Source organism: Gobio gobio, assembly GCF_949357685.1.
Source record: "Gobio gobio genome assembly, chromosome: 7".
In the NCBI taxonomy this organism is placed as follows: Eukaryota; Metazoa; Chordata; class Actinopteri; order Cypriniformes; family Gobionidae; genus Gobio; species Gobio gobio.
In genome coordinates, this window is record NC_137103.1 from 4,128,468 (window position 1) to 4,142,392 (window position 13,925).

Genomic DNA, 13,925 nt, shown 5'->3' on the forward strand with positions numbered 1-13,925 from the left:
GTGCAGTTAATACAGGTAATGAGTGGAGAACAGGAGGGCTTCTTAAAGAAAAACTGTCATACAAGAAAATGCAAATTAATTATTTAAAAATCATACAATGAGATTTTCAGTTTAAGTGTACATTTGATAAAAAAAATACAGACTTCTACATGCTTTGTAAGTAGGAAAACCTGCAAAATCAGCAGTGTATCAAATACGTGTTCTCCCCACTGTACGTTGAAATTCTGGATCCATGGCCAGGCAATTCCTGGATCTTAATCCCATAGAGAACCTGTGGTCAACCCTCAAAAGACAAGTGGGCAAGCAGAAGCCCACCAATTGTGATCAACTCCCAATAAGGCAAGAATGGATCACCATCAGTCAGGATTTGGTCCAGAAGCTGATATCCAGCATGCCAGAGCAAATTGCAGAGGCTATGAAGAAATATCAACTCTTCTCAATGCTTTTGTTAATAAAAGCCTTTAAGAGTTATGAAATGCGTCTCCTTTTTTTCCCAGTATACCATAGAAATGTGAAAATCTGAAGCAGCAAATGTTGTGAAAACAAAATGGTCACTACCATTATATTTGTCACAGCTGTAGTGCACACAACTCTTCAGGTACTGGTGGACTACAGAAACTGAGTTAACTGGACATAACTCAGTTGTGATCTTTATAACAATGGTGGTGGCTGCCCTTAAATTAAATACATTTCTCTTTTATGCAAACTTCGGGCGCCAGACAGTTTTTTAAAACTGATAAAAATATAAACAACCCCGGTAAGCAAAGAAAACCACTGATTACACAAAAAACAAAGATTACCAAACAAGCTTCAATTTCAATGGAATTTATTTCTTTATTCAAAAAGGGTACTTGTTTAAATCAAATAATAAAAAAAGCAAACACTAAATAAAAAGTATACCTTTATAGATCATAAGGTAACACGCTCAATAATCACAGTTCACAAATGACGCTACAGCCGAAATCCCAGCTGATAAGAGTTAACTATAACTGGGCGTCCACACTGGCAGATTCGTGTCCACATACATGCCAAACTTTTCATAAAACAAAAAGAGGAAAAGAAAAATACATTATTGAATACACATTTCATGGTTGAAAAACAAAACAACATGCAATATTAAATGAAAATGCATTAGACTTAAAACAATCAAAACACGTATAAGCAATAAACCAATGTGCGGATGTGAATGGAATGCGTGTGTGTTTGATAATGTGTGAATGAGTGTGAGATTGCGCGTCGGGCACACGGACCCATTTTTTGGCGTACGGAATCGTAACTGGAGTAAAGATTGGACTTCACCAGACTCCAGGAAGAAAGTTTAACGGACCTTAGACTCTTGTGAACAGTTTTCCACACAGCAGACGGTCTTTAAAGAGCGCCACTAGGGAATCGCCAGACTCCACGTCGCATCAGACAGTTTGCACGGGTAACATCAGTTCGAACAAACGCCATCTTCCATTCCACATGGTTTTCCTTCACTCTCTTTCACGAATCAACTTGCCAACCTGATCTCACAGAATTCCGTGAAATGAACACGGGTCCCTTAACTCAAAATCCGTGGCAGTTTCACGGAATCGCCGAAAATTCCGTGATGGGTCCACGGAAGTGATGCCTTTATAAGTCAATGACAGTATACAGACGCGTTGGGCATGGTTATCATCATGAAACTATGATTTTTGCCATTATGACATGGAGTGTGATTCTCGATTTAATCAGCCAGCATAATTTTATTTATTTTTTACAGTATTTAGACTCCTTTTGAACTCGTAACCCAATCCCTTCCCTAAACCTAACCATTTGTGTATTATAAAAAACAGGATATAACAGGCAGATACAACTGCAGGCACAGTTTATTCCAAAAGTACAAATATTCCAAGTGTTCCGAGGCCAAACGATTAATTTGTGTGAAGAAAATCCCCAAAAGCGATCAGCAGCGTCGAGTGAGTCCATCCGCCAAAGATCGAAAATAAATTTCAAATTTGCCGCCGGGAGAAACATTACGACAGCATTGGCTGTATGTCTCGTGACCAATTGCGTCATTACGTCAGCTTTGATTGTAAAATGCCATTGGCTCTCGTGTGTCTCGTGACCGATCGCGTCATGCTAAAGAGTCGTGTGTTTTATTTGAATCAGATATGAATGAGTGTGTTCACGGAGCGGCGGGATCATCATTTTAGCGATTAAAACATTAAGATCAACTCTGTTCTTTACATGAAGACATCGTGTGACTTCAGAAGACTTGGAATGCAACATGAGTTAATACTTTTATACTGTTTTTGGTCAGTTTTTGCAATAAATACCTGTGACTGTGCTTGTATTTGCCTGTTATGTGTTCTATATTGTTGAGAGTGGGTAGGTTTAGGGTAGGAGTGGAGTTAGTTGCTCCAAAATATAAAAGTAGCCTATAAATATTTATAAAATCATGTCTGTTTTTTACTGTCATTGACTTGCATATGAATCACTTCCGTGGACCCATCACGGAATTTTCGGCGATTCCGTGAAACTGTCACGGATTTTGCGTTAAGGGACCCGTGTTCATTTCACGGAATTCTGTGAGATCAGGTTGAACTTGCATACCTTGTGACGTGTCCTTCAACCTGCTTAAATAGACCTTGCCTTCATTTCCCTTTCTGTCGTTAATTGATCGCTCCACCCTTTCCGTTAAAATGAAAAGTAAAAGTAAACATGTATCGTTTACTGTACCGTCACATCTTGAAGAGAATATGAGCAAAGAAGAGGAAACATAAAGGAGATGAACAATCCACTGGAAGTCTCAAATTGGTCATGAAAAGTCTTACTTTTGTCTTACTCGTAGAGTTTTACAGGGTAATACAATGAAGAGACCAGACGCTGACTGTATCTGTGCTGGGGTGAGATGGTGTCCATGGTGAAGGGATGAAGGGGAATAGGTGAGCTTGATTAATGGCGACATCCACTTCCACCAACAAAGGGAGATAGGGGTTGGGATGAATGTTGGTGGATTGCAGTGGCTTCCTGATACATTATTCCTTTTAGCTGGAGAGGCGGCATCCCTTCCCCAAGATTTGAGCAAAGATTGCGTTTGTTGTGATCTCTTTGCTCTCTGGACGTGTTTTGCAATTATCGGGGAGTAAGAATCAATGGTGAGGCACCTAAAGCTCTCACGGCATTGGTCCTGCCTTTTGTTCACACAGGGCAACTTTTTGCAATATATGGGAATTTTTGCAATGCGTTTTCAATTCACAATTCTAACTTGCGCAATTTGAAGGGTAATGGAAACGCAGCTACTGATGACATAAAACCATACTTCTTTGAGAGAATGCTTGTGGTTACTTTACTTGTGAAGCATTTATAACACATAAACGATTTCCCCTCTTTTGCAAGAACTCATGTGAGCCTGAAGATTTCTTTTGTGACTGTAACTCTTCCCACAATCATCACATGTGAACGGTTTCTTTCCAGTGTGAATTCTCATGTGATACTTGAGACGTACTGCTGTTGCGAAACTCTGTCCACATTTATCACATATGAACGGCTTTCCAGTGTGAATTTTCATGTGGCTTTTAAAGGTGTTTCTATGTGCAAAACTCTTTCCACAATGAGAGCAAGAAAAAGGCTTCTCTCCAGTGTGAATTCTTATGTGGGCTTGAAGGTTTCCTTTTTGATTGAAACTCTTTCCACAGTGTTGGCAGGTGAATTGTCTTTCTCCAGTGTGAATTCTCATGTGGAGATTAAGGCTTCCTTTTTGATTGAAACTCTTTCCACACTGTTGGCAGATGAATTGTCTTTCTCCAGTGTGAATTCTCATGTGGACATTAAGGCTTCGTTTTTGAGTTAATCTACTTCCACACAGTTTGCAGGTAAAACCCTTTTTGGTGTGAATTCTCATGTGGACATCAAGGTTTCGTATTTGAGTGAAACGCTTTCCACACCGTTTGCAGGAGTAAGGCTTCTCTCCAGTGTGAGATCTCATGTGGACTTCCAGGTTTAGTTTTCGACTGAAACTTTTTCCACACTGACCACAATTTAAATTACTCTTAGATTTGGTCTTCTGAATTGATTTCTCTCCAGTCATGAAATCCTGATGTTTCTCACACTGATCTTTATCTTCTATATTATTCAGTTCCTGACTCTCCTCTTTCAGCGGCACCAGGCCTAAAGTGAAAAAAGACAAATACAAGTTAACACCAGTTTAATGGCACAGAACAACATACATAAAATCCAACACAAGCCATCAAAACCTACAGAAATAAGTTTACTGATGAGGGGTTTAATATGGAGTCGGCCCCCCCTTTGAAGCTCTAACAGCTTCAACTCTTCTGGGAAGGCTTTTCACAAGGTTTAGGAGTGTGTTTATGGGGATTTCTGACCATTCTTCTAGAAGCTCATTTGTGAGGTCAGGCACTGATGTTGGACAAGAAGGCCTGGCTCTCAGTCTCCGCTCTAATTCATCCCAAAGGTGTTCTATCGGGTTGAGGTCAGGACTCTGTGCAGGCCAGTCAAGTTCCTCCACACCAAACTCGCTCATCCATGTTTTTATGGAGCGACGCTTTGTGCACTGGTCAGTAGGTCTGTCGCGATAGTCAATAAATCAATTTATCGCACAATAAAAAAAGAGCTCGATAATTTTTCCGGCCGTGATAATTTCCAGCATCCGTTTTTATATTCATTTTTGCCGAGCATACATGACATGATCACGCTCTTATACATGTAAATGCTTCTAAGCGTGACAAGACACAGGAGAACGCGCTGTATATCAATGTCCTGTGTGTTTGTGTGTGTGTGTGTCAGTGTCCTGTCAGTGTGGCTGCGTCTCATGTCAGCTAACCGAGGGACACTCTGACACACACACTCGACGCAGTCTCCTGCTCCCATCGAGTTCTCTTTTGCTCATGGACAAACAATAACAACAACAACACAGAGAATTTTGAGTATTCTCATATTAGGAGTCTTAAATGAAAGAGTTGTGAGGAAATGAGATGACGCGAATCTCATGTGCTGTCCCGCGCATGTTCGCCTGTGGCTGTTCTTAAAGTGACAGGAGCACTGATGATGTCTGTCATTAATGTTTATCCCAGAACAATGGGAACAGAACCATATTTAAAATATACTGTCAATACATTTTTTCTACATTAATTTGGAGTGTAACTGAAATTATTACAATATCAAAACATTAAAAACGTATTAATCGTGATTAATTACAGAAAAACAATTTGATTTAATTAATAAAAAAATTAATTGATTCCCAGCACTTCCTACAACACAATCATCCGCTGCAGTTTTCCAGCTGTTTATTCAAGTGCATTTTTTTGTTAACAGGAGTGTCCATTGCTTTTTTTGGTTTTGTTCATTTATTGTGGATATTTAAAATGTTTTCCGTTTTCATTGTTAAATAGTCTTTAGAAATAAAAGTTTATAGATCTTTAAAAAGGTGTACCTGCATTATTATGCCATTATTTTGGATGAAAATGGTCTCAGAACGACGATATTATGGTTTATCGCAATAATTTCTGGCCAATTTATCGTCCAGCAAAATTTGTTATCGTGACAGGCCTACTGGTCAGTCATGTTGGGACAGGAAGGGGCCGTCCCCAAACTGTTCCCACAAAGATGGGAGCATGAAATTGTCCAAAATGTCTTGGTGACGCATTAAGAGTTCCTTTCACTGGAACTAAGGGGCCAAGCCCAACCCCCGAAAAACAACCCCACCACATTTTACACTTGGTACAATGCAGTCAGGCGAGTCCCGTTCTCCTGGCAACTGCCAAACCCAGACTCGTCCATGGGATTGTCAGACAGAGAAGCGTGATTGGTCACTCCAGAGAACACGTCTCCACTGCTCTAGAGTCAGGACTCCTGACCTCAACCCGATAGAACACCTTTGGGATGAATTAGAGCGGAGACTGAGAGCCAGGCCTTCTCGTCCAAAAATTCCCATTAACGGTAAATAAAGGTGAGTCATGTAACATGGCAGTGTCTGCAATGTCTGGTTTCCTCCTCTCAGGGAACCGAGGTTATGTTAGGTAACCCGAGACATTCCCTTTCGAGTCGGTCTCTCGACACTGTGTCACCGATAGGTGTTGCTATGGGGATATAATAAAATCCCGCCATTTGATGGCGAAGGTCCAGATCAGCTGCAAGCCAATCCGTAGACCTAGCTAAAGAACTTCACGCAATGGAGACCTAAAGCTCAGCGGCACAACGGCTATAAGGATGTCGGTTAAGGGAAAATAAATTAAATGAACATCCCTAGTTAGATGTGTTACTCTCATCCTGCAAAAGCAGAGCTGTTAAAATGATCAAAGACTCCATCCACCCCAGTAACCATCTTTTTACTTTGCTGCCATCTGGTAAGCGCTTCCGTAGTCTGATGGCAAAAACTGAGAGACTCAGGAGGAGTTTCTTCCCCCAGGCCATTAGGCTCTTAAATACAAAACCAGCCTCTTAACATCTTGATGTCTCTACTTAATATCCACTTTATCAGTAAGATCTTCATCATTCACTACCTCGATGTGACATACTGTCAGTGTCGACCCGTTTGCACTTTTACCTCTTATACATTCCTGTGTATCTTAATATTTAAGACTACAGTATAATGCACATATGCACATTGCCTCTTGTACATCATTAACCTTAATTCATTTTCTCATAGCTTTATTTATGAATATTTGTTATCTGTGTATATTGTACTTCTATGAATATTTTCATCTGTGTTGTATTTTTCTTTTTTTCTTTAATATTGCACTGTCCATGAAGCGGACCTGACTTTCATTTCACTGCTGGTTATATATGCTCTATATAATTATGTATGTGACAAATAAATCTCTTGAATCTTGAATCATCCTTCTCTGAGGATGGTTCTCCTCTGGTAGTTTTTGCCCCATTTTGACGTATATTAGAGTGAGATCTTATGAAATCTGAGGTGGCGGATTCCCATAAAAGCGTTCAGTTCCGCTAAAAAAAACACCATTCCGTTAATTTGCTCCGTGTTTTCCCACTCGCTTCGAGGCATCGCGCTCAGTCTGTGGCAATGCCCGCTCTCAGGTCGATTACAAACTACAATCCACATTACAGACAGTGGTTGATCTGCGGAATTAGTATTTTGGTAGTTTGTTTTTGTATTTTTGTCTGTAATATTTTGCTCCCGGTCTTTTAATAATGCTAACAACTTGTGCAAAATATCCACGTTCTTGGAAGATAATTAATAGTATAAATTAAATTATTGTACCTGATCTGATCTAATATAAATAACACCAAACACTTTAGCCGCGTTTCCACCGCAGGAACTTTACCCCGGAACCAGGAACTTTGGGGGGGAACTCGGTGTGTTTCGACCGCAGGAACCAGGGTCTAAATGAAGTTCCGGGTAAATATTTCCCCCTCCAAACGGCCCTGCTTGCGAGGTGGGACTTTTGAAAAGTTCGCGAACTTTCGGGGGTGGGACTTGGGCGCTGAACATGCTGATTGGTTGAGCTCTCGCAGCTATTTTTTTTTTCCACCGCCATATTTACAAGTCTTTTGCGAGGTGAGTTCTGTGGGTTTTGCGTTCAGTAAATATTTTTTTTGCAACAATGGAGTTCAACAATAAATTCGACCGATGGACCGACGACGAGGTTCAGGCTTTATTGAGCATATATGCAGAGGAGGACATCCAGCGGGAACTGGAAACGGCGACCCGTAATGAAAAGGTATAACGTTACCTGAAGATATCGACTCGGTTCCAGTCACACTGGAAAACAGTGCAGAGAGAAATTGAAGAAATTAAGACAAGATTACAAGAAATTAAAGGATCATAACAACCGGAGCGGTTCCGACCGGCGTATCAACAAGTGGTATGACCGCCTGGACGCGTTGCTGGGACAGACCGTCCTTTTCTAGGGCAGCGGTAACGAAAGACTCGGCTAGTGCGTTGTTGGAAACCATCCAGGAATCCGAGTGGGTTGAAGGTAAATATATCATCTTGGTATCATCTATTAAACTCGTTGCAGTGTTTAAACACGTTGCAGTAACTTTTTTCAACGTGCTTTTCCAGACGTAACGAGTGGCCCTGATGAATCGCAGGCAACGGAGACCAGCGTGTTTTCCCCCGCGTCACCAGTACGTTATAAAGCTGACAAAAATGTGTATATATTTAAAAACTGATGTGTAATCCTTAATGGTTTTGTTGTTTTTAATTGTAAACTTAAATTGCCCATGATAAAATTTGCACACTGGGCATTGTTCAAGCTGGGCAAACAATTGTTCATTATTTGTAGTGAAAACACTTTAAATAATTAATTGATGGTTTCTATTGTTTCATGGTTGCCTTGTGTATTAATTTCCATGTGTTTCTGTGCAAGTTTTCTACTTAGAGAAAAGGAAAAAGGACTGTGACTTTTTTGATGCACTGAGGGACATGGAGGATGCTGACCGGCCGTCCTGCAGCATGGACAAGAACTGACCAATATATGCAGCTGTTACTGGATAGCCAGGCCGAGGAGAGATGAGGAGGCAAGAGCTGGCATTCCACCAGTCAGAAGCGGAAGAAAGCAGACGGCAGCAGAGGGACTTTCAGACCGGGTTTCTGTCTGTTCTTGGACAGTTTGTCCAGTCGTTCAAGAAGTAGCCACAATGACCAGCCGCTTGAATGAAGCATTTGCACTACCACACTTGTACTTTATATATTGTACATGTTGGCACAGCTCTTGGACAGGTTACTGAAAAATACACTTTTTTTTTATATTGTTGTTTTCACATTTTATATTTTCATTTTATTGTTCTAGTAATTTATTTGTCTTTGCACACTTTTATTTTAATTTTGTAAGAACTAATCTGTCTAAAATAAAGTAAAATGTGTAAAATGTCACTGTGTCTTTAATTTCCACATTCTAACTATATAACCACTTTCTAATTGTATTCATATAGTGTTGAAAGCAAATAAAAGGGCTGCTGCTCGCAAGTCTTTCTGAATATGCACATAAACATATCTAGAAAACCCAAATATTATATTTTTAAATGTATAACTATGTGAATGTCGTATAATAACTTATAACCACAACTTAAGTGAAGCCATAAGTGTGGTCCTGCTTCATTTCAAATTTGAGGAAGAAGTCTCTAAAATTATGCATTTAATGAAGCATATTGTAATACTAGTCATGTGAATTTTTTTTTGTGAGAATGTTAAGAGATGTTATTGTGATAAAAAATAAAATACTTGCAGTCTAGTACCTAATCTTTCAACTGCTTAATTCAGTCTATTGTTTTCATTCAATTAACTTTTCACACATCTGTCATGACTGAAACCTCATTATCCTTTTATAGAAAATGTTTTGTTTTGGAATTGAGCTATTACAACACATTCAGATTTTGGATTGCCCATCATCCCATTTTGCATTAAAATGGTCAAACCAGGTGAAAGTGCACGTTTAAATAAACAGTGTTGGTAATGTGTGTACATAATCAGCAAAAGCAGCGCTGCTTGCATCTCCTACACTTGTTATTGTTGCAGACAGTATCGCGCAAAAGTGATTACTGTCCGTCGGTAACTGGGAGAAGCAGTCGCGCGCATTCCCACGTCACCGGACTAATTTGCCTAATCTCCCCGGTACTTTAGACCGCGGTGGAAACGCAGATTGTAGCAGGTCTGGGGGAGAAAAAGTTCCTGGGAAAAAAGTTCCTGGTACAAATAGTTCCGGGTAATTTCGGTGGAAACGCGGCTTTTGTAGACGAAAAAACAATGACTTCACAAGAAAGAAGAGAGAGCAAAGGGAGGCTAATGCCCTTCGCTGGATTCAAAGCTCCAGCAGGTAAATCATTATATAGAGTATTATTACAGTTTGTCACACTTTAACTGCTGTAAAGTATATTTCCTGTCATAATCAATCATCTGAGTTTAATTTTATGCTATTTTATTAAGACCATATTAGTAGTATACACAATTAAAAAAGGTTATATAAGTTGTAGTGGAGTACAATGGGGCTAAAGGAACACCCTAAGAAAAATGAGCTTTTAATCATGTCTAAATTAATACTTGTTCAAAAAAATCTCTTTAGCACAGTTTGCAGTATTTATAAGTCATTATTGTTCAATAAATATTAAAATATGTTATAAAAGTATAGATTCTGAAAGCATTGAATGAGATCCCATAATAATTTAATAAAGCTTTACAGTACTAAAAAACAAATATTTTTATTATATGATATGACTATTATCATATTTTTTTAAATCTAATGGTTTCATTATAAATATGATGGTGGACTAAGGTGGACACCCAATCTATTATATGACATTTACCATCTGATTCGAACCATGTCATGTCAAAAAATGGAAAAGTCAGCTAACTATTTATTATTATTGTGCCTTTACCCCAAATACCATACTCTTACATATTCTTCTGTTATTGAAAAACAGTTGCTTTATTTACTTTGAGCAAAACTGAAAATCATAAACAAGACATTTTGTCTCAAAATATATTCAATTATTTTTGCAATTCTCATTTGCTACTTAAATCTACAACATTAAAAAAAACATTAAATATGAGATCAAATTAGCGCAGAATCAACTTTTTGGAAGCATAATTACAACAACTTAAGTTGAACTAGCACTAAAGCCTAACAATTGTATTTACACAATTAAAAGGTTTGTTATTCAGTCTTTACATTAAGATGATACTCAACCCCCTTATAGTGCCCGTTTTTTTGGTTTGGGCCACTGCGTCTCCAAATGTCTGTGCACAGCCCTGATAGAGTCCATATAATGCGAGTGTAGATGTCCTCTAAAGTTCATGTGCAAACACTTTATTTCCATTCTGGTCATGTGATCTCAACACGTCGACCGTCTCCATGTCAAATAAAACTGCTTTAATTAGGACACGCGTGACATTCTTCAAATATATCCTTCATTTCTGTAGAGGATCACAGGACTGAGTTCAGCTTTGAGAATGACACTAACCTGTTTGCTCCTCAGTTTCTTCATGTTTCACACTGAACACTTCTTCAATCTTTATGTCTTCACTCTCCTGTTTAATCAACGCCATCTTTATAACAGTGTCACGTGGATCTCAGAGGCTTCTCCAGGAGTTCTCCTGTGTGTTTGGACAAAGTCATGTTTAAGAGGAGAATAATAATTCACAGAAAGAAAAATAATTGTGTCTCAATTAGTTCAGTAGTCAGGCAAATAGTTCATGGCCTTAAAAATAGCCTCAAAAAACACAAATTAATAAAATAACTAATTACAGACACGTCATATTAATGTATGATTTACATTGGGTGTTTAATGATTTGTACATATTTATGGATACATGTATCGTCATGAAAACATTTATAGTTTGCTTATGTTTGAGCGGCGATTCAAGCTTCGAATCAGTGAGTCATTTGGCAAAGCATTCGATTCAATTGACTCAATTGACTTGAAAAGCAGTTTCTTCATGTCTGAATTTGTGTTTATCATGAGCGGATTCACGATATAGGTCGCGATATGAGACTCACCTTTTGTTACTAACATGTGAATATACTTCACTTATATAAATGAACCATGTTTTATTATAGTAAAAGTGAAGTAACCATGGCTAATTGACTACCATTAATATAACCACAGTTTTACCACAAATACCATGGTTAAACTACAGTTAGAGTACAAAAAACTACGGTTAGAGTACAAAAAACATGGTTAATTTGTGGTTACCATGGTTTAACTATAATAACCATGGGTGTTTTTGGCTTTATTTGTAGTAGAACTATGGTTCATTTTCGTCAGGGATTTACTCACAGAAATACCGCACCAATTAGTGATGCACCGATCATGATTTTACATGGCCGATTCCGATACCGATTTTTTTCAAGAAAACTGGCCGATTCCGATTTCCGATTATTATTATTTTTTTTAACACAATAAAAGAATGAAAGTATACATGAACAAGATGTTTATTTGGTATTTAACAGGCTAAATTGGCTTTTGGCTAATGAAAACAAGTCCGCAATTTGAAATTAACAAAGGAAATTAAAAGACTGAAAGGTGAAATTAAAGGCAACAACTGCATATTCTGCAATCCAAACAAAGATGTTACTTAAATCAGCATTTGTTTTTAAATTCAGTGTACAGAAAAAAAGTCTTTACCAGTGAAATTAAATAAAACCAAAGTATATAATTGTTCCAAAATGTTAAATCAAATAATGTTTAGTGCAACGAAAAAAAACTAAGAAGGTGCTTTTTAAATCAAATTAAGTCAATGTAATTAAGGTAAAATAAAAGGTAACACTTTAGAATAATGGTCATTAGTTAACATTAGTTAATGTATTAACTAACATGAACTAACCATGAGCAGTACATTTGTTACTGTATTTGTTCATCTTTGTTAGTATTAGTTAATATAAATACAGCTGTTCATGGTTTGTTCATGTTAGTTCACACTGCATTAACTAATGTTAACAAGATTTTAATAATGCATTAGTAAATGTTGAAATTAACATTAACAAAATTAATAAACGCTTTATAAGTGCAGTTCATTATTAGTTAATGTTAACTAATTTAGTTAACCAATAACTAATGACCATTATTCTAAAGTGTTACCAAATAAAAATGATCATCCTATAGCAGGGTTTTTCCTGGGTCAAAAATGGTCTTCGGTGGTTTCTGACAGACATTGTCATCCACACACACAGTAAAGTCCTCTACCTACATGATCTGTGAGCGCAATACTGACAAAACAATACATGTAAAATAAATGCAAAGAAACTTTTGTAATTTTTGCTTATCTTATTTTGACATCTGATATTATGTATGATCTCTACCTTGATGTTTGTTTCTTTTGATCCTCATTTTTACACTATTTAATGATAATTGTTTTGGTATAATCATATCATTATTAAAAAGTAGCATAAAAAATTTATAAATAGCCTAATTTTCTACCATACACAATTTAGTAAAATTATCAGCTAGCTAACAACTTTGTTCTGGTCTCACCTCACTCCAGTCTAAACTAAATTATATTTCACTACACATTGTCAACATAAATAAGCTGAATGACTGTGGATGATTAAATTAATTCTTACTATTCACTCTTGCTGAATTGGGTAAGCACACTTGTGTTCTCATTTCAGAGGAGTTCTGAGTAAATTAATAAACTGGTTCGTTAGTTCAAGTGTTGGACGGATCAGTTGTTCTAACCAGTCGTTAAAATGATTCGGTTCAAAGGAGTCATTGTTTCGCGAATCGGACATTAGCAGACGCGTTGTGTGAGCAGATGAAGCTGAGCAAACGCTCACTATCTGCACTTGTGCAGGGCGCATCCCTAGCACCAATGTTACATGAATTGCATATTACAAAGATATGTTCAATAATACATCAGTTACACCTCTTGTAAAAGCTATCAAACCGGTGTGTATCTATTTAAAAGCGAAAAACCACTAACCTTTCTTCAGTCTAACCACCATAACAGTCACAGGAGCTCGGCGCAGCTTTAAGATGTCATCACAGAGCAAAATAAAAGTCCTGTTCACTCATTTTTCTTCTTCTTTTTCTTTTTATGGCGGGTGGCACCAACGTTAAGGTGCATTATCGCCACCTACTGTATTGGAGTGTGAACCAGAGTTTACCCATTTCATTTAAAAATAAATTAATAAAAATAAATAAACCCTAAATTCTCTTAATCAGCTCTGTTCTCTTGAGATAAAAAATAAACTCTCTAATCCGTAACTAAATATATTTTCAAGCTTTAGATCATCCACTCCCAACTTTCTGAGTTCATTCTTCATTGTTTCTCGTTCATTAGTATATTTTTGACAGACACATATAACATGTTCTACTGATTCCTCTAGTCCACAGTACTCACATAATCCTGTTGGATGTTTATTTATTAATTTTAAAGTTTTATTCAGCATGGTATGTCCCACCCTTAATCTTGTTAGAATAGTTTCCTCTTTGGTATTCTTGTCTTCCTCACTCCTTCTACTTTCCGTTGTAGTTCATAA

General features: G+C 37.6%; 1 protein-coding gene across 1 annotated transcript; it reads right to left on the reverse strand.

Annotated features, from left to right (window-relative positions):
• Positions 1-811: 811 nt before the first annotated feature.
• LOC307129159 (uncharacterized protein) lies at positions 812-13,424 on the reverse strand. Its single transcript, XM_079821363.1, has 3 exons — positions 13,367-13,424; positions 10,909-11,041; positions 812-4,134 (listed from the first exon to the last, which is right to left on the reverse strand). The coding sequence occupies exons 2-3, from the start codon at positions 10,991-10,993 to the stop codon at positions 3,329-3,331; spliced, it is 891 nt and encodes a 296-aa protein (XP_079677489.1). The 5' UTR covers positions 10,994-11,041; positions 13,367-13,424; the 3' UTR covers positions 812-3,328.
• Positions 13,425-13,925: the final 501 nt, after the last annotated feature.